Source organism: Microtus pennsylvanicus, chromosome 18, assembly GCF_037038515.1.
Source record: "Microtus pennsylvanicus isolate mMicPen1 chromosome 18, mMicPen1.hap1, whole genome shotgun sequence".
In the NCBI taxonomy this organism is placed as follows: Eukaryota; Metazoa; Chordata; class Mammalia; order Rodentia; family Cricetidae; genus Microtus; species Microtus pennsylvanicus.
In genome coordinates, this window is record NC_134596.1 from 30,471,299 (window position 1) to 30,491,679 (window position 20,381).

The 20,381-nt window shown below is 45.8% G+C and overlaps 1 protein-coding gene across 3 annotated transcripts in view; it reads left to right on the forward strand.

Annotated features, from left to right (window-relative positions):
* Adamtsl3 (ADAMTS like 3) overlaps positions 1 to 20,381 on the forward strand; it is a 226,320-nt gene that overhangs the window by 122,437 nt on the left and 83,502 nt on the right. For all 3 annotated transcript variants that reach the window (XM_075952699.1, XM_075952698.1, XM_075952700.1), the window contains exons 8-10: positions 9,306 to 9,380; positions 14,284 to 14,441; positions 17,592 to 17,703. In XM_075952699.1, coding sequence (XP_075808814.1) covers positions 9,306 to 9,380; positions 14,284 to 14,441; positions 17,592 to 17,703 — 345 coding nt within the window. The remainder of the gene's footprint in view (positions 1 to 9,305; positions 9,381 to 14,283; positions 14,442 to 17,591; positions 17,704 to 20,381) is intronic.

Here is a 20,381-nt window from a genome sequence, read left to right on the forward strand (position 1 = left end):
TCCCCAGGGCTCTCACTGACTTTCTGGACCTGCTTTCTACACTTGATCTTAGCCAAAAGGCCGAGAAGTGATTGTGGACCTACTTCTAATATAACTCAGGACCACCTGCTCAAGGAGGGCACCACCCACAGTGAGCTGGGCCCTCATGTGCCAATCATTAATAAATAAAATGCACCATTTTCTCAATTAAAACTCCCTCTTCCCAGATGTCTACGTCTATGCCAAGTTGACAAGACCAAACACACACACACACACACACACACACAGAATAGGAAAATGGAGATGTTGCTAACGTGATGGTCCTTGGAATGTACTTTTCTTGTGTTATCTTAAATTATTTATTTAAAAACAAAATAATAAAAATATATGACATAGTTCTAGTTGGACTTAGTGAAAATAAGCAATTTGATATATATTACAGTCTGGGGGACGTTACAGTTGATGCTTATTGAATTCTTAAAATTATGAAGACAATATTTTTCCTATATGTCTTTTTTGCAACAAGGTCTGATGTATCTGAGAATGATGTAAACTCCTGACCCTGTTGCCTCCAAAACACTGAGATTATAAGTGTACACCACCACACCCAGCTCTGTTTCCTGTGTATCTTATGACTTAGCAAAGCCATGATCCGCCACAGGACACTAGAGATTGAAAAACAATAACAGGGAAGGGTTGGGGTTGAGAATGATCTGTGTGTGTCCATGTGCAGGTACGTGTGTGTGTGTGCATGCGAGTGTGTGTGTGCACATGTGTGTGTGTATGCATTGTGTGTGCACGCGTGTGTAAACCAGTAGCGGCAAGCTCAATCATAAGTCTGCAGTGATTGTAAAATAAAACACTGGAGCCGTGAGAAACATCTGTAGTGAACTCTGGTGCACAAGGGAAGCTGGGCTCTCAGAAGGACGGTTATGGGTGGAGTTTGTGGTCCAAACCCTGGGTCTCTGGTTTAGGAGCTCCATGATGTTGGGCAAAACCTTGGAACATGAACGGATTTACTGTTCTGCATTGCGAGGATAGATCTCCCCTAGTGCAAACATGGTGGCTCGTCTCAAGTTACTTAGCCTGGTGCCTGGGAGCACAGCACATGCTCAACCTCCCCCCAGCTTTCAGTGCCAGCAGGTTCTCTGATGAACCTTTCGTCAATATTGCTTGTTGGACACTGAAGGCAATTTCCCAGCACAAATAGCCTTAGGATTTCACAGGTGGGTCTGAGACAGTGGAGGTAAGCAACTTGTCCTGGGCCACGCTCCAATTTTAGGCTAAGCAGCTGCCGTTCCAGCCCACGTTGCTGGGCTCTAGAGTCGGGGATTATGACCTCTCTTTAGAGTTTGTGGAGTTAAAAATGATGCAGATTCCCACCTAAAGAATGAGATGAAAAGCCCTGGAAGATGGTGCAGTTATTGGCAGTATCGAGGATATCACAGGACAAATTTCAGTGAGGAGGTTTAGGAAGAATTCCAAAATAATCAGTGTCCCGCAGGAACCATTGGCCGCCATCACCACCTCCAAATCTGAGTGTTCCCAGATGTGGGCTTCTTGCCATTGATATGATGGTTTGGAGCACAGAGGAGGCCTCTGGTCGGTGGGACACCCTTCAGCCACTGGAGTGTGCCACGATGGAATGGGTAGGATTTGATGGTGTCTCAGACTAGCTTGGCACTTTCCTCTGTGTGCCCATGGTGGGAGAGGCATCAGGGAGAGGCTTCCCCTACCCTGTTTTTGCTTTTCTTATACTAGCCCTTGCTTCAGCCCGACTCCAAGCTCTAGGCTAGCCCCAGACCCAGGGGGAGTTCGCCAGGAGGCCGAGAAGTTGCCTATCCTAACGGACAGGACAGATAAACCATGGGACACAAGGCTTATGCCAGGGTGGACAGCTTATAGGTAGTAAGCAGCAAAAACAAATGCTTTATATCTGTCAACAATCTAAGATGTGTGTGTCAAGAGCCACTACATCTGTCTGTCCAACTAGCTGTGTATTAAACCTTAGTAGTATGGCTTGTATCTCAGCTGTCATACGCTCCACCCCATCACGCCCCAGAGTACACCAGGCTTGGTTACCAGCCTCTGGCTGTAACTACTGTGAGATAGTGCCATCTTTAGGAGGTGGAGCCTAGTGGTTAGGAGTCACGACTCTGCTTTTTTCTTGTGACAGAATCTCACTGTGTAGCTTGTCATGCCGCACTCAGCATCCCGGTGGCTGAGATTACAGGCACATAGCACCGTGCCTCGCGCTGGGTCCTGCTATTGGAGGGGATTCTGGGGCCCTGGGGTCTTTTCCCTGCTTCCCAGCTGCCAGGAGTTGAGCCGTTTTATTCCACTGTGTCCTCAGTATCTTGATGTGCCTCACCACAGGTCCAAGGCAACAGGGCCATGAGCTGGAACCTCCAAATCCACGTGCCAAAACAGCTTTCTGACTACAGGTATTTCCTACAGGGACAGGAAACTAACATACACATGTCTATGTGAAGAAATGTACTTATGGATAGTATATGCATCAAAACCCAACCGCGAAGCTAGATCTGATGGTGTGGTCCAATAATCCCTGCTTCTCGGGAGGCTGAGGCAGGAAGATTGCAAGTTCTAAGCTAGTCTTGGATACAGCGTGAGTTCATAGACAGCCCTGGTGACTCAGTGAGAGCTTGGCTTTGAATAAAGATAGGAAGACTGGGGGCCTAGCTAAGCAATAGACAAGCACGCTTTCCCCAAAATGCGGAAGACCCTCAGTTTAATTTCCGGTACTGAAAAAGATATTAATAAATAAAATACATAAAAGGTGATTGTAGTTTAGGTTCCAAAGAGTATGGGGGGGGGGAATCCCAATAAAACCCAGAAACCAACAGCAGAGGCCTCGCCCTGCAGCTGCTCCAGTTCCTCCCCTCCCTGTGCAGAGACACAAGGCTGCCTTCCTTTCCAGGGCTAATTAAGGCCTCCATCTGGGCTCTGGACTCCAGCCCCTCCGTTTCCTCAGAGACCTCACTCCACCCTTCAAGCCCTCTCCTTTATCTCCCCTCCCTTTCCCGTCAGGGCTTCATGGGACCAGGTCTCTCCCATCTTTAAAGGCTAATTTTTAGAATGTGTGCCTGTATCCATGTCTATGGGTACATGTGTGTATATCACACTATATGAGTGTATAATTTTATGTTTATGTGAAATATGTTTTCATCATTCATTTCTCTTACGGCTATATCAAGAAACTTCTTTCAAGTGTACCGGTCTCTATTCCTGCCCAAATCCTTTACCGACCTCTTCTGCCAAGTGTTTGAGACATTGTTTACATAGGCTGTCTCTACATTTTCATCATCGTTCATTCTGCAGATCAGAGCCTCCCGCCGCTACCTCAGCCTCAGCCCTTCTGAAACTCATAACAATCCCCGTACAGTGCCACCTGAAGGCCCTTTAAAGTCATTCTTTAGGTCCTCTAGGCGATACCTCAGGCCTCTGCTTCCCACCCCCCAAATGTTTCTGCCTCACAGGGTTCATCCTTGGTCACCCCTCAGCTAGGCCATGCAGCTCAGACAAGTCAGTGAAGACAACATTCTGAAAAGCATTTGCAATGACATCAAGGCCTCCCCTTCCACCCCACATGACCTTGAATGTGCCCTCGCTATTGGCCTCATGGGGTGTTATGACACAACAGAAGCCCTCGGGGCTGCCAATCAGACCCTCTGGTTCCCACCTGCCCTACTGGGGCCAGATCCCTGAGGGTGAACAGGAAACTGCAGCAGGTTTCCTGGTGATTCAGAGGATAAAATGGTGGTGGTGGTGGTGGTAGCCTCAGCTGTGGGGGAGGCAGCGGTGTGTGTGTGTGTGCACATGTGCGCGCGCGCACACGCGTGTGTGTATGATGAAAATAGAAAGGGGGACAGAGGATGGGGAGGGGAGGGCAAGATCTTAAGGGAGGAGAGAAGGGAATGAAAAGGTACAGTGGGGCATCCAGTTTTCCCAGAACCTTTTCCTGAAAATGCTTTTACTCAACCAATGTATATTTTTGTCAAGCAAACAACAAAGCCAGGCAGCCATGGCTGTGTGGGTTTAATTCTCAGTTTTCTTTTCTGGCCCCTTAATCCATGTGTCTATGTGCTTTGAGTGTATCGGAAACTGAGACGGACAGGTTGGGCGCTGAAACCAAGGATTCTGGTTTAGAAAACTTTCAAGGTGTAAATTACTTTCCCTAGAATCGGAAGATACTAAGTTCTGAAGAAGGATCGCCTTATGAAATGCTGTCACCTCCCCCCACCCTGTTCCAACCTCTGCTGTTGCCTTTGTAGTCACTCTGAGAGTAGCACAGTGGAAGACCCAGGGACCCTGCCCCACCCCCGCCCTGAATAAACTGGCAGGTCCTCTGGATTGCATAGTTTTACATAAAAGTGTGGCAGCGGGTGACACACACCCTTCTCAGAGATACTACAGCCTGCATTTGTAGTAACACTATTCCCTCCAACGGATCTGCTCCAATAGGTTTTAAATTATTATTCAAAGGAAGTTTTTGTTTTGTGTGTTCAAAAATCCATTTTAAAACTCTTGCCATTATATATAATTTGCTATGTGTTTGTCCCAAAAGTTCAGACTGTCCTGGCAAGGAAACAAAAATAGTCAACAGGCCATGACCAATCATAGTCTAAGAAACTACCTGGTGATCTCATTGGTGGGTCCTTCTAGGCAGGAGTTCTAAGAAACTACCTGGTGATCTCATTGGTGGGTCCTTCTAGGCAAGAGTTCTAAGAAACTACCTGGTGATCTCATTGGTGGGTCCTTCTAGGCAGGAGTTCTAAGAAACTACCTGGTGATCTCATTGGTGGGTCCTTCTAGGCAGGAGTTATAAGGGAGGTTGACCCCCACCAGAGTCTGTACCCGAAACACCCAGACACCAAATTCTCAACACAAGGGAGAATTATTTCCTCAGAGGGGTAAGGGGATGGGGAGGCTGTAAAGGCAGATAGCAAGCAGGTGAATTTTTTTGTTTGTTTTGTTTTGTTTTGTCTTACCTGAACCTGGTAGAAGAGAAACTGGGAAGCAGCCTTCAATGCATGGGCACAGGAGACCATTTCCTAAATATAACCCTAGTAGCACAGACGCTGAGAGCAACAATAAATAAATGGGACCACCTGAAACTGAGAAGCTTCTGTAAAGCAAAGGACACGGTCAATAAGACAAAAAGGCAGCCTACTGAAAAGATCTTCACCAACACCAAATCACACAGAGGTCTGATCTCCAAAATATATAAAGAACTCAAGCAATTGGTCATCAAAATTCCAAATAATCCAATTAAAAATGGGGTACAGAACTAAACAGAGCATTCTCAACAGAAGAATCTCAAATGGCCAAAAGACACTTAGCAACTGACTTTTAAAGTGTTCTTTTTAGTTGTCCCAGAAAATGCTTAACGTTCTAAATGTGTCTGATTATTTTCTCTATTGTCATGTTTTGAAATTCTGTCTCTGTCTCTCTGTCTGTCTGTCTGTCTGTGTGTGTGCACGCGCATGTGCATATGTGGGGTGTGTGTGTATGTTTCCAACAGGCAACCAGATAATTGGCAACTTTGTTTTAACCTTCGCTCTGCCTCAGGGTTAACAGATGAGAACTCATGGACCTTTCTGGGTAAACATGCATCCCTACAAACATATGGCCACCCTACATATATTTAGCCACCTTACATAATATGGCTACCCTACATACATATGGCCGCCCTATATAACATTTAGCTGCCTTATGTGCATATGGCTACCCTACACACATGACACCCCTACATACATATGGCTACCCTACACACATGACACCCCTACATACATATGGCTGCCCTACATACTCATGGCTGCCCTACATACATATGGCCACCCACTCCCAGGAATATATTGGACATGGTTTTTCCAGGTCTTCCACTGAGGGCTTTTGGTATTTGCCAGTGACCTCATATAGCCTTGATTTTAAACAACCTCTGATTGTTTTGATCAGACTCCCACAGGGGAGGCTGTTTGTACCAGACAGACTCACAGATCAGGTTCAGGCAGTTTAGTGAGTGGGGTCTTCCAGGAAACTACCACACAAGCCAAGTAATGACCCCTGGGAATTGGGCTTTTAAGGCGCTCCAAACCCAACTCTTGCAGGGTCTGGCAAGCTGCTGGCCCTCACTCAGGTTAAAGACTTTTTAAAAAGGTTACCATGGGCGTAGAATATGAGGAAAATAAAAATAAACAAATTGATATCCCAGAGTCTTTGTTCGTCTTACCCTATGTTTTTCTGGAGTAATTACTGCCCAAACTTTTGCAAGCCCTTGGTTAATTTCCAGGGTTTTGGAAATGCTGGTCACTGCAGTGCTTGCTCATTGTCTCCTTTGCAGAAGTTCTTACTCCATTGCTTGTTTGGTTTGTTGTTGCTGCTGTTTTCTTATCTCTTCAAATTAGTTGTCAAATAACACCAGGAATTTCCTCAGGTCTCTTTGGAATCTTTCTCTTTTTGTTTTTTTGAGACAGGATCTCACTAGGTAGCCCTGGCTGTCTTGGAACTCACTCTGTAGACCAGGCTAGCCTTGAACTCAGAGAAATTCACCTGCCTCTGCTTCCGGAGTGAGGCATGGGATTAAAAGACATGTGCTACCATGCCTGGCTTTGCTATCTATTAAGGGGTTAGTACTTGCTCTTTTCTTCTTTCCTCTTGACATTTTCTTGTTGAAGAAAATCATCATGTATCATCTAGTCTCTGTTCTCCATGCTTTATTTCAGTCCTGGCTCAACACAGGCTGTCTTGTATCCCCTTTGCGTGAAATCGGCTACTCTTCGGGGACTCTGCCTAAAGACCTCCCTGTGTTCAGGTCTGCTGGGGAGAGCTCCTTAGAGCTGATGTCTGTGGTTCCAAAGGAATTGTGTCAGGAAGCTCGCTGTGTCTTTCTTCTTGTGGCTCTGTAGTTGCTGAAGGTCTGTCATGTGATCACATTCTGTCTATTCCTCATTTACATGCTCACACACTCCCATGAGAGAGACAGCACACACTCCCATAGAAAGACATCCTCCCATCAACGGTCTGGTTCCCCTGCAGAGAAGAGAGGTCTTTATGGAAAGGCCTGACACATGCGTTTTCCTTTTCTCCAGTTTTAGAAACGAGAACTGGTTCCTAGCATGCTCTGCCTGTAGCTAACAGGACTTGCCCAGTATTGGAACTCACTGCTTTCAATGTATTTTGTGTGACTAGCTTTACTGTAATCATTGTTCTTAATAATGTTCAGGTTGTCTCATTGTTGACTACCTGAGGACCCTTGGGGTTAACTACAAGTCCTTTCCACCTGACTCAGTTGCCTTTAAGAGCATCCTTGAGTTCTCCAAGTCGCTCTGCCCTGATGGTAGAGTGTTTATTTTTTGACTCAAACTGTGATTGGCTCTCTAAAAAGCCTCATTCTTTGGAGTGGAAGTGGTGTCTGCAGGCCCAGCCTGGTGGTGAGCATGCTCACTGCTATTGCATTAGCTTACGTTATGCTTGCTTGCATGCCTACACCCATGCATAAGTGTAGCAGTCTTCCTTGGACCACCAGCCCCTGACGTGTGACATGGAGACTTACTAGTTAGGACTACTCAGCCTTAGCTTAGGCTTGTTTCTCGCTAGCTTTTTAAACTTAAAATAGCCTGCTTCTCTTTATCTACTTTTTGTCTGGGGCCTGTTACCTTTCTTTCATCTGTACATCTTACTTCATGTCTGTCTGTCTGGTGAGTGCCTAGCAAGCTAGCCCAGGTATCTCGCTTTTTTCTCCCTCATTCTCTCTCTTTCAAACCCAGATTCCTTCTCCTCCTTATTCTTTCTGCCCATCAGCCCCACCTATCCCTCTTCTGCTAGCTATTGGCTGTTCAGCTTTTTACTAGACCAGTCAGGTGCCTTAGGCAGGCAGGGTCAAACAGCAATGCATCTTTACATAATTGAACAAATGCAACATAAACGAATGTAACATACCTTCACATAGTTAAAGTAATATTCCGCAATGCATAATGCTGTGCATTAACATAATATGCAGTATGCTTGTATAATATATATAGCATAGCATTGAATAAATATCTTTAAATATATAATTAGATAATAAAATTTTTGAAAGCCATCTGTGTAATATCAGAATATCTCTTGAATTTAATTTTTTATAACTATGGTATTTTAACATCTTTTTTTCCAGAATATATTTACAAATATTATTCTTTTCTAGTCCCATTGACAGGAATCTCCAGGAAAAATCATGACAATGATAATATTTGTTCTGCCCTATGGGAATCATTTTAGCTATTCACCATTGAGTCTGCCCATAGCCCATAATGTTCTTTACTGAACTGAGAATGTTTATTCTATCCCTGCTGTTAAGAAGGCTGGTATAAGCAATGTATGCAGAATTTTAGAAAATGCTTTTTATCTATACAGATGATTTTAAGTAATCCTCTGTTCTTTTGGTTACCCAATACATTGATATGTCTCTCAGCACTGAATCAGCCATTTGAGCCACTTGAGAACATCCTTTATTTCTGTGCATTCGTGTGTGTGCACATGTGTGTGTGCATGTGTGTGTGTGTGCACATGTGTGTGTGTGCACATGTGTGTGTGTGATTTTTTGATAGAGTTCAGGAGACAGGTGATGACCATGATTCCCCTGAACCATATACTTAAAATTGACTATAGTGGTGTTAATAAGGGCTTGAGAGATGGATATATAGGTCCCTGCAAGCGTGAGGAACCTAAGTTCAGTCCTCGGCACCCACGTAAAACACACCAGCTGTGGTGGCATATGTTTATAGTCCGGGAGCTGAGGAGGCAGAAACGGGAGGATGCCGGGGCTAGGTGGTTAGTGTGTTCTACTTAGTGTGTTCTAGGTCAATGAGAGGCTGTCTGAAAAGAAATGATTGGCACCTGAAGTTCTCTACACACTCAGCAAAAACTCCTCATTCCCTCTTCCTCCCATACCCAAATAACTACTTCCTGCTTGTACAAACTTGGCTCTGGGTCCTTTTACAATCACTTAGTATAGTTTCTTCCCTGTTGACCCATGTGAGAATGTGCGGCAGAATTTGCTTTACCTATGGGTACACCATAGGAGTCATTATGGGGCTGGCCACTGGCCTCTGCCTTTTGGCTACTGCAGACAATGCTGCCGTGAATGTGTGTGCAAATGCTTGTGTGAGTCCTTGCTCTCAGGTCTCACAGGCATCTACCCAGAGGCAGAATCACTGCCCGTACAGTTATTCATTGTTCCGAGGAACTGCTGGGGTTTTATTGCACTCGCTCACACTCATGGGTCCTCAGCATGAGTTTTCATTGCCTCTGTCTGTGTTCTTTTCTAGAAGAAGAAAACGTAATCGCTGTTCCTTTGGGCAGTCGAAGCGTGCGAATTACCGTGAAAGGACCTGCCCGTCTCTGTAAGTAGAATTTCCCCTCAGCGTGTTATGAAATTTCATAAAAGCAACATCAGACGAACAAATGAAAACCCACTTCTTTGCCATGGTAGAGATTTCTATCCAGTATACTCAGTCTGTGTCTCTAGGAAATATTTTAAATATATTTTGAATCGGAATAGGAATACATCACTTTGCCCCCTCCCTTTTCTCCATCCAGCCCGTCTCAGGTGCTCTCAAACCCTACCTGTGTCCCCTCCCACTCCTTCTTCTTTGGTAATGGTGTGTGTATGTGTGTGTGTGTGTGCGCGCGCGCGCGCGCGCGTATGTCCACTATAAATTATTCTCATGCTTTAGGGTGGTATAGTGGCATTTCAATTGTACTGTAATAAATAAAGCCTTACCGAGAGAGTAAAACAGCCACACTGGTCAGCCTTACAGCCCGGCAGTGGTAACACACCACCTTTAATCCCAGTAGGCACGCTAGTTGCCATAGAAACCAGGCGGTACATGCCTTTAATCCCAGTGGTGCGTGCCTTTAATCCCAGAACTAGAGAGGATTATAAAATGGGAGGAGACAGCTCAAATATCCCCTGAGGAAAATTTTCAACAAAATGGTCCTGGATAGATATTTCAAGTCATCCTCACACTAAAATCTTTGTGTTTGTGTTCACAGGTGTGTGTGAGTGTGTGTGAGTTGTGTGAGTGTGTGTGTGCGCACGCACGTTCACGTGAATGAGTATCAAAGTCCGCATTGAATGTCAGGATCTTCCTCAATCACAACCCACCTCATTCTTTGAGCCAAGCTCCCTCACTAAACCTGGGATTCACCAACTGGCTGGTCTGTCTGGCCAGCAAGCCCGGTAGATCCAGCCATCTGCCTCTCTCATGCTAGGTTTACAGGCGCTTGCTGCTGTACCTGTTTTGTTTGTTTCTGAAGTGGCTGCTGTGGGGACCATCTCAGGTCATTCTACTTGGGCAACAAGCAGTTTTCTGATATCTCCCCATGATAAGCTCTTCAGCAAAAATTCTCCAGTCCCTTGTGGTTGACACTAGTGAAGCAAGATATTCCTTGATGCGAAAAAACAGAACATTCTAGAGACCTGTTTTCCACAGGCTTGAAAATCTTCAGCACTCTGTGGGGGCAGTTCTTCCTCCCTGTGAATTAAAATGTGATACTTAGAAACTGAAAAAAATTGCGAGATGACATTTGGACTAAAAGCTATCAAAAAGCACCAGGCATGGTGACGCATACCAGCAATTCCAGAATTTAGGAGACAGAGCCAGGAAGATTGGGTCTTCAAGGCCAGCCTTGCTTAAAAACACACACACAAAAACCCAATCCACACAAATTTGCATAAACAAGTAATAAACGAAGTGCTGAATATCCACAGCTCGTCAGTCCTGCTAGCCTTCAAAGAGAACAACGCAGATATCTCTCAACTGCTGAACCGATAATCAGGACTCAGGTAGAATATTATTTGGCGATCAAAAGGAAGGCATTCTGATGAACGCTATGATATAGGTGGATGATCCTTGAAATTATTGACCAAGTGAAAGATGCCAATTTCAAAAAGTCACATGTCACCTGACTCCATAAGATGAAATACCGAGAGAGAGAAAGCTACAGAGATGAGAAATAGATGGAGGATTTCCTGGCTAAGGAAGAGCTTTTGTTTTTTTGGGCATGGCAAGAACCCCTGCAATCGTATCCTGTAGTGGAAACTCTGAGCATGAGTGAATAATGAAATGGCATCTTTTATCTAGGTGACTTGGGGCTGGGAATTAGCTCAGTAGTAGTGTTCAACACCCAGTACTGGGAAGGCAGGCAAACACACCACAAAGCAAGCAAGCAAGCAACTGGGCAGGTTCTACGGCTTGACACGTTAACAGTTGTTTAAAACGTATTTTTAATGTGTCGCCCTAATGACACTGGCGGTGGCTCCCCAAGTTCAGTTTCGGAAGACCGTGGTGTTGTTTAGAAAGAAAGTCTCACTCCGTTAGCCAAGTGACCCTGGAACTCCCGTGTAGCCCAGGCTGGCTTATAACCCAGGCTAGCTTAGGACTTGGGCTAAGCTGCCTGCCTCGGTCTCCTGAAGCCCAGTTTGCCAGCTTTTCAGAGATTGTTTTTAAAGGTGTATGAACAGAATAAGCATCCAATATGCAGAACAAATATGGACGGACACCCTGGAGAGCCTCGTTTTCATGAGAGCATGCTGGCAGATGAAGCCTGGCTTTGTCCTGGAGACTGGCACTCTTCTGGAGGGAGTTCCGAAATGTTCTCACTTCTCCAAGTGACAGATCTATTGCTTGGAGCTTTCCCCTGCTGAAGCCCCACAGGCAGCTCTGGAAGCCTTTCTGAAAGCCAGCCTTCTCCGCCTTGTAAAGGAGTAGTTTACATGTCTGAATTTCACAGTACAGAAGGGGTTTTGTTTTCTTGTTTTATATAACCATTTTTTTTTTAAAAAAAGAGCTGTATTTCTGAAATCAAGCTTATTTTGCAGTCATAAATCATTCTTTTAGAGCCCGTAGGAACTACAGCCTTCCAAATGGCTGCAGTATTGAAAACTGAGACTGTTTGGTACTGTTAATTTCAAGTCCCTTTGTTGTGGAATGGAATTTAATTATAGAATGCCCGTCTTACAATCTGCCTAGAGCTGTTTAGATCCTGAATTTCTAGCGTGTTCTAATCCTAGCCATATTATTATAGGGAACCCACAGCCCCAGATTTTCCAGCCGTGCGTCCCTCCCCAAATGCAAGCAATCAGGAAGTCTCTGCAAAGGCAGTGGAATCATAGGAAAACTTTGGCACTGACTCTGTTTGAGACAGCTGCTGAGATGACTCAGAAGGTGAAGGTGCTTGCTGCCAAGCCTAACTCAATCCCCGGTTCAATCCCCAGGACCTCTGCGATAGGACCAGAGAGCCACCATACAGTGCCACCCCAACAATTAAGTAAAGTAATTATAAAAATATTAAAAGCCTGGAGAGATATCTCAGTGTCTGAGTGCTGACTGCTTCACATTCGGTGCCCAGCACTGACATGGTGGCTGACATCTGCCTTTAAGTCCAGATGCATACAATGCCCTCTTCTGGCCACTGTGGGAACTTCACTCATGTGGAAGATATTCATACATACACACACACACACACACACACACACACACACACACATACACACACACACTTTAAAAAAATCTTTAAAAATTCAAAATAATATTAAATCAAATGTTCTACTAACAAGAACCCAAAAGGCCAAGATGCTATAGGCTGAAACCTCCACCCATTGGAAGAATACAACCCCCCCCCAAGTCCTGTCTGCTAAGCGTGAGTAGAATCATGGCACCACACATAATGACCAAAGGAAAGTGATGCTGAACAAGACAGGGACACACTGCAGACATGGACACACTGCAGACATGTATCTGCTGTAAGCACAGGCTTGGTTCTGTAGGGCTAGCTGAAAGCCCTCATAGATAGCCACCTGAAAGGGTTTTCCTGGCCTCCACAGTCTAAACACATCTTTTGATCACCTGGTTCTGCCTCTTTTCAAAGGAGCCCCAGCTGATCATTTTCAGTGTAAGTCCTTCAGTTTTTGAAACAAGTAGAAGCATTCTTTATCTTTAAAGCTATTGTTTCTTTCCTTCCTTTCTTTCTTCCTTCCTTTATCTCTCTTTTTAGTATAGATTAAAATATTTAAAGTTGTCCTTATGGGGCTGGAGAGATGGATCAGCAGTTGAACTAACTGCTCTTGCAGGAGAGAGATCTGGGTCCAGTTCAGTGCCCAAACTGCAGCTCACACTCTCCCGTAGCTCCAGTTCCAGGGGATCTGATGTCTCCTTCTGACTTTCACCAGTTCCTGCACGCACATGGTGCAGATACTGTCATGTGGGCTCACAGACAGGTGCATACATATAAAATACATGTCATATTAAAATGTACAATTACCATTGAGCTTCAAAGATCTGGATACAGAAGAAGGCTTTTGTTTCTGATGGCACTTCCCGCTGTGTGAGGTTGTGGTTCTACTGGGCTCAACCATACCCCCCCACTCACTGTGGAAACCAGAGTGGGGGACATTAGCTGGGCTGTAGATAGTAGACACAGACACACATCCTCTTTCTTCACAGTGGTGGAGTGGTTGTGAATTCCTGGGATCTTCTGCCTTGCTGCCTGCTGCAGATGCTTCAGAGGGCTCTGTGGGAACTGAGAACGAAAGCACTTGCCTCTGCAACACTCCTAGGCATCAAAATGAAATTAATAGAAAGTCTGCTCTGTGGGTTAGGAGATGGTGTCTTCCCTTGCTCCCAGATCACTCCGCCCCCAGACTCTCCCATGCTCTTTCTAGTTGCTGAGTTCCTGAGGAAACAGGGAAAGGTGTTCTTCAGCACTGGCGAGACAACAGCCGCCCAGCACAGCACACAGGCTCCCTTCAGTTCCTGGTTCTGTTATTGCGCCCTAGATCCCCATGGACCAGATGAGAGAAGACTGCATAGGAGAGCTCTGTAGAGATGCCCGCAAATTTACACTTGCAGGAGAAGAAACAATACTTTAAAGCAAAACGGAGCTTCTTTCTTCTGAATGGGCAGTAAGAGACATGGCTTTCCTCGCTCTGTGGTTTTAGGTACCTCATGAAAAAGCATAAACTAAGAAAACTTTCCTCTTTATTCTGTGGTGGAAATGGTTCCAAGAACTTGAGTAAACCTATTTGAAGCAAAGCAAAGCAAAACAAAATGAAACAAAAATCCTTGCTAGTCCCTCCAAATTTTGCAAGTCCCTTCTGCCCATATGAATCAATGCCATCAACTGAGTAGATCGTTCCATATTTGTTGGTCACACGTACCGATGTCACACACAGTAAAAATGTCACTTGAAATCAGATGTCTGTAGGGTAGCTCTCATATTTAAATTCTATTCTTAACTTTCCAGTTATTGAGTCAAAAACCCTCCAAGGAAACAGAGGAGAACACAGCTTCAACACTCCCGGGGTTTTTGTTGTCGAAAACACAACGATAGAGTTTCAGAAGGGTGCGGACAGACAGACCTTCAAGACTCCCGGACCCCTGATGGCCGATTTCATCTTCAAGGTAGACGGACCATTTTCAGAGCATCCTGTTGAAACACAGCAGGGGTGTTCTTCGGGAAGTCGGCGATGATTGCGTTCATAGAGAATGTGTATCTGTGTTTCCTTCACAGCAGGTCACTCCCCAAAAGGGTTCTACTCTCTCTAGTAGAGACCTTCAGGATTAAGTATCAATCTTTGTTCTTCCAGAGGGAAATCATTTCATATTCATCACCACCATGTGTCTGGGGCTTTGGTGGATTTGAGGGACAATGGCTCAGCACCCCATCACAGGGAAGAAATGGAGAGCACATGGGTCATCCCTGACTTCCTTTGACAGGGCTGCCCCTGTCACCCTCAGCCCTGTGAGTGTCTTGTACCACAGCAGCTGATTCGAGATCAGGGTCCCACTTGATGAAGAGCCCTGCTCTGGCATCCTTTCAGACTGTCTTCCCGGGTCCCTGAGCCTACTTCTCCCTCTAGGCAGAGCAGAGCCGTCTTCCCTCCTATAAAGGAATTAAGTGTAGCGGTCCATCTATTTCCAAAGCAACACGGGTTAAAACTAATCTGGTGTATAAGAAAATCTCCGAGGAATGCAAAACAAATGATAATCCAGCAATCTGGGGGCGGGGTAATTCTCTCTCACACACACACACAGACACAATACTTTTTTTCTTTTAATTGCTAAGAAAAGCGATAATCTCATTGAGTCAATACAGAGGGCTCTGACTGAGCAAGAGACAGTGATTGGATGGGGGAGATGTCCACAGAGATTAGTATCTCAAGACAGTGGTTCTAGTATCAGCATGGACAGAGCTTGAAGGGGTCCTGTTGACTCTTTCAACAAGATCACACGTATTCATAAACTATATATGGCTGTTGTGTGGGGGTACACGTGTGTGCATGCATGCAGAAGTCGGAAGTCCACCTGGCTGTTGCTCTTTAGCACTTGTCTACCCGTGTTTTAAGACTCATTCCAGCCCAGGGCTCACTGATCAGGCTAGGCTGTTGTCCCTGTGAACCCAGGATTCTCCTGTCCTGCCTCTCCAATGCTGGAATTGCAAGTGTGTACAGAATCTTCAGATTTTGCTTTAAATGCAGGCACTGGGTATCAGACTCAGGTCCTCCCACGGCAGGCCCTCTGCCAACTGAGTCATCCTCCTAGGAAAGAAAGCATTTCTTTGAGACGTGTCTATGTGCATGGACAGTCGTGTATGTGTGCATGCCTTCATAATCCTGAGGAGCACATCAGAAGGGGAAACCACAGTGATCATTGCAAAAGGGACACGTGGTTTTGGAAAATGCCTTTAGGTGCATTTATAGTATATGATTCTCAAAACAATTTTAATACTATATATTCACATGCCATTTGCATACATATAGACTATTTCTGACGTTCTTAACCAAACACACACTCACTTCTTAACAGCATGTGACTTGACAGCGTACTCTCTGCACTCTGTTTTAGCAATCCCCTCGTCCCCCGTCTCCGAACCCTGGCTCTCTCAGACTGCATGAACAGCTCTGGACATCAGCTTCATTGTCTAGAAACTTTTGGGCCCTCAAGCCCCAAAGGGCTGTTTAAAAACATTTGTCAAAGAGGGTGTTACACACACCCCACTCACTGTGTGTGAACAGACTGTCATTGCCATGCCCGCTGACATTTTCTGTGTGTGTGCTTGGTGGGAGAGAAAACCTGGCAATGTCAGAGACACTGACAATGAAGGAAGAACGACCCTGATGTTTTTCTCTGACTTGGGAGCTTGTCCAGATAATGTGGGTTTCTAGGCAATGGTCTTTTCCGTCGGTTATTGTTTTTCTCGCTCAGAACACTGTAGTGCTGCCCAGATGTGCTGTGGCTCAGGCAAGGGATTCTTTGCCTACGTCCATCTCGTCTTGGACATCAGACATCACAGGATTAAGCAACACCTGGACTTCCCTTGGGCGGGGCAGGGGGGGGGGGAATAAAAGTCCACCTGGGATTGTTGATGGCCGTGCCCTGCATTTCCCTGTACCCCTTCCCATCTTACTCCATGAAGAACATCTGGTATAAAGATGGCTTCCATCTGAAACAGAACTCTGAGGTGGGGGTGGAGAGCGGGGGATGGGGGGGAGGGACAGGCCACCTACTCCACACTACTGCCAGCGCAGTTGTGGATTTTCTGGGCTATGTTTATCTTCATACTTTATGTCATAGGTTTTTATAAACGTGGGGATTTTAGGAAATGAGCTGTTGAAAACTATTGTACTTTTACATGTAACGTATACTTCACCAGGAGAAAAGAAAAAATTCTGTTTTTTATTCTTCAAGAAACTCTATTTTCATAAGCTAGGTTGTTCCGGGACACTGTGCATTTTCTTCTTTCTGTAGGTTTCTCGTTATATAATCTTGTTTTCCCTAACAACACGTTCTCATGGTGGCTCCTGTCCCATCTCTGTCGCAATGGGGTCATTTACCCTGCAGCGCAGGAAGATTTTGCTCCTGCAATATGTGTACCTGGCCACCAGTGGGCAGTAGATACTCTTGACTGAGGCATTATGTTCTCCCTGTAGCCCTCGCTTCTCTTCTCACTGGAGTCACACGTCCCTGCTTTCATTTGGGTATTCTTTTGAAGTATACACGTATGAGTTGTGACATCTGTAAAGTGACAGCTGTAGTTTCCCTTCCTGTAGTTGTGTGTCTTCTTCTTGTATTGCATTATTTGGGGCATGTGATACAATGAACAGAAATGAGGACAGCAGCCTTCTTCTGGTGCCTGTCACTGCAGGGCGGAGCTCTCTGTGTGCACAGTTTATGTGAAGTTTGCTGTAGAATATCTGAGATCTTCCCTGATGGAGTTTGGCATTATACCACACCAGTGTAAATGGAATTTATTAAAACTTGCTGTGTCTTTGTGATTTTCTCCTTTTCCCATTTTTATCTGGTTCAAATGCTAAAGCATCCTTGCTTTCTATTATAAATGCCATTCAGGCGTTATTACATTTTAGAATTTATTATTATTTTGTTAAACATAAATCTATGTAATCTTTTCTATATCCCAGTAAAGCCCTCCTAGTCCTCCTGTAGCTGAACTCATTGTGATACTTGTGGGTGTTGCCTAAGATGGGCAAAGACAGGAAGAGCCGGGGCTCACTGTGTGGAATGTGCCATGCTATCACGGTTCTCTCTGTCTAGACCAGGTACACTGCGGCCAAAGGCAGCGTGGTCCAGTTCTTCTTTTACCAGCCCATCAGCCACCAGTGGAGACAGACTGACTTCTTTCCCTGTACCGTGACTTGTGGAGGAGGTGAGGCACAGACTCCATTCTGATACCCAGGGCAGAGAGTCAGGATCCGCACATGTCTGACTGAGATGGACTGTCTGACTGGGTTAGAAGGAAGCTTCTTGTGTGCTAAATTCAAGGTCCTGATAGACACTTGAAGAAGGTTGGGGTCAAGTGTAATCCCATATGGAAAATAAAAAGGGGTTTGGTAGACATTGGTCTGCTTGGTGTGGAGACACAATAGCCTGGAATAGATGGGGAGACAGCTACAGTCAACACCAAAGTGACTCTTTCAGAACTGAGCTTTTAAACAAGAGAGTAGGGATTCTAAACTGGTGCCAGTCCAGGATCCCCAAGTTACTGGGGTTCCCAAAGCATGCGGGAAGGTTCCCTGTGTATACCAGACAGTGATACTGGGTGCTTGCAACCCAACCAGTTGTATGCCCAGAGGTCTTGGTCACATCCCTCACAGTCTGAGAAAGTCTGTTGGTATTTGTTTTATGAATGGCTGAGGTGAAACTTAGCAAGGGTTCCACTTCATCAGGTGGCATGGTCAGGCTCTAATTATGTTGCCCTTCTGTGCCCTCCGAACCATCCTCTATCCCTGTGCGAAGAACACATCTTGGGCAGGCATCTGTGTCAAGAGTTAGACTAGCTCTTAGCTCAGCCCAGCCACAAATCATTTCTTCCCTTGAAGAGTACAGAATAACACCCATTGTGAAAGTCAGGAAGGGAGGGGGTCCTGGCCTCTCTCCTCTGAACTCTAGGCATATGGAGGAGGACTCCTTGGGCAGTGTCAGGTTTCATGAATATGCAGATCGGATCTTCCTGGACTCAAGCTTCCCCTGAAAGGAGATGCTGGCTCTCTTGTGGGGAAGCACTGGGTAGCCCTGACCCCGGTGGGAGCCTGTGTCCTTAGGAATGTAATAGGAACAGCCTAGGGATGGGTCAAGGCCCGTAGAATGAAAGAAGAAAAGTGAATATCTCTGAGTACCAACCAGTTTGTTTGGTCACACGGTGATGGACACTCAGTGATGATCCTGAAGGCATCTGTCTTGGGGTTTCCATTACTAGGATAAAATACCATGACTAAAAGCAACTTGGGGAGGAAAGGGTTTATTTCACATCAGGGTCCATCATGGAAGCACCTTGGGCTGGAACTCAAAAGGGGCAGGAACCTGAAGGCAGGAACTGATGCAGAGGCCATGCAGGATGCTGCTTACTGGCTTGCTCCTCATTCTTAGATAACCCAGAACTCCAGCCCAGGGATGTCCCCATCCACAATGTGCTGGGCCCTCCCCCATCATCACTAATTAAGAAAATGCCCTACAGGCTTGCCTACAGCCTGGTCTCATGGAGGCATTTTTTTCAGCTGAGCTCCTCCTCAGCTGGCTCCTTTCAGATGGCTCTAGGTAGTGTCAAGTTGACACAAAAGTAACCAGGAGAGCATCCTTCTGAAACTCCAGCATCAGCATCCTTCCGAAACTCCAGCATCAGCAGCACCAGCACATAAACTCTCAGACCCACCTCCAGCTCCTTAGGCAGCACTCCGAGGGTGGCTCTGCTGTGCCACCCCGGGGTTTCATGGTGCCCTCTGCATCTTGAGGGTTATTCTGTAGAGCAGTGCCTTTGGCTCTCGGCTAGAGCCGCAGTGACATCACCATCTTTGCCTTGCATGTGTTACCACCCCAAGTGGCTGGAGGAGTTTTCTTTCAATGGGTGTTTTAAAACTTAAACATATTTAGAAAAAAATAACTTAATCGTAATTCCTGGCATAGGTAGTGATTGTCTCTGGCCACACAGAACACAGCCACAGAGACAAACGGAGTGAAAACAGAATTGTAATAACAACACTAACTAACTTCCTGCCAGCTTGAACCTTTTCTGGGTTTACTGTCAAGTTCTGGATTTTGTCAAACCTGAAACACTGTCTGCTTGTTTGGTTTTTGACACAGGTTCTCTTGTAGGTCAGGGTCCCTTCAAACTTGCTACGTCGCTAGGGACTGTGAAAACTTCTGGTCCTTCTACGTCGACCTACCAAGTGCTGGGTTAAAGGCAGGCATCACAATGATCAATTTTTGCAGGACTGGGGATCAAGCCCAGGGCTTAGTAATGCTGAATCAACACATTACCAACTAAGCTACATCATCTATCCCAAGACAGACAGTTTTACAGGTGACAAAAGCTTCTTTAGATCTTCCATCAGTGACTGCACGAGGCTCCAAGGAATCACAGAATCCCTGAGCTCTCCCCAAGCCTGTGCAGGAGAAACACTCTTAGAAATGGAGAGTCTGAGCTAGATAAACCCCGGCCTTAGTGAGCCAAGCCTGTTCTCTGACGTTTGCATGCCAAGTTCACAGCAAGGGGCAGCCGGTATCAGGGCTGGGAATGCGGTCAGAGGAAGGATATTTGCCTTGTGTGTACAGTCTCTGATCCTGTCCCAGCCACCACACAAAGGGCAGCCTGGCATAGTGCACTCAGAGCTATGGTGGAGATTGAGGATCAGACCCACTGGTCTGTCTCTCCTTGAGCCTCCACTTCCCATCTGATGATGGGATTCTCTTCCTGATGGCGCTTTGTGTCACACAGTGCAATGATGCACGCTGAGGGATGAGGTGCGGACCTGGTACTCGGTCCCCAAAGTCGTCTGCTGGAGTCAAAGGCCCCCCCCCGCAGTCTTAGGGACACTGGTGCTCACTATG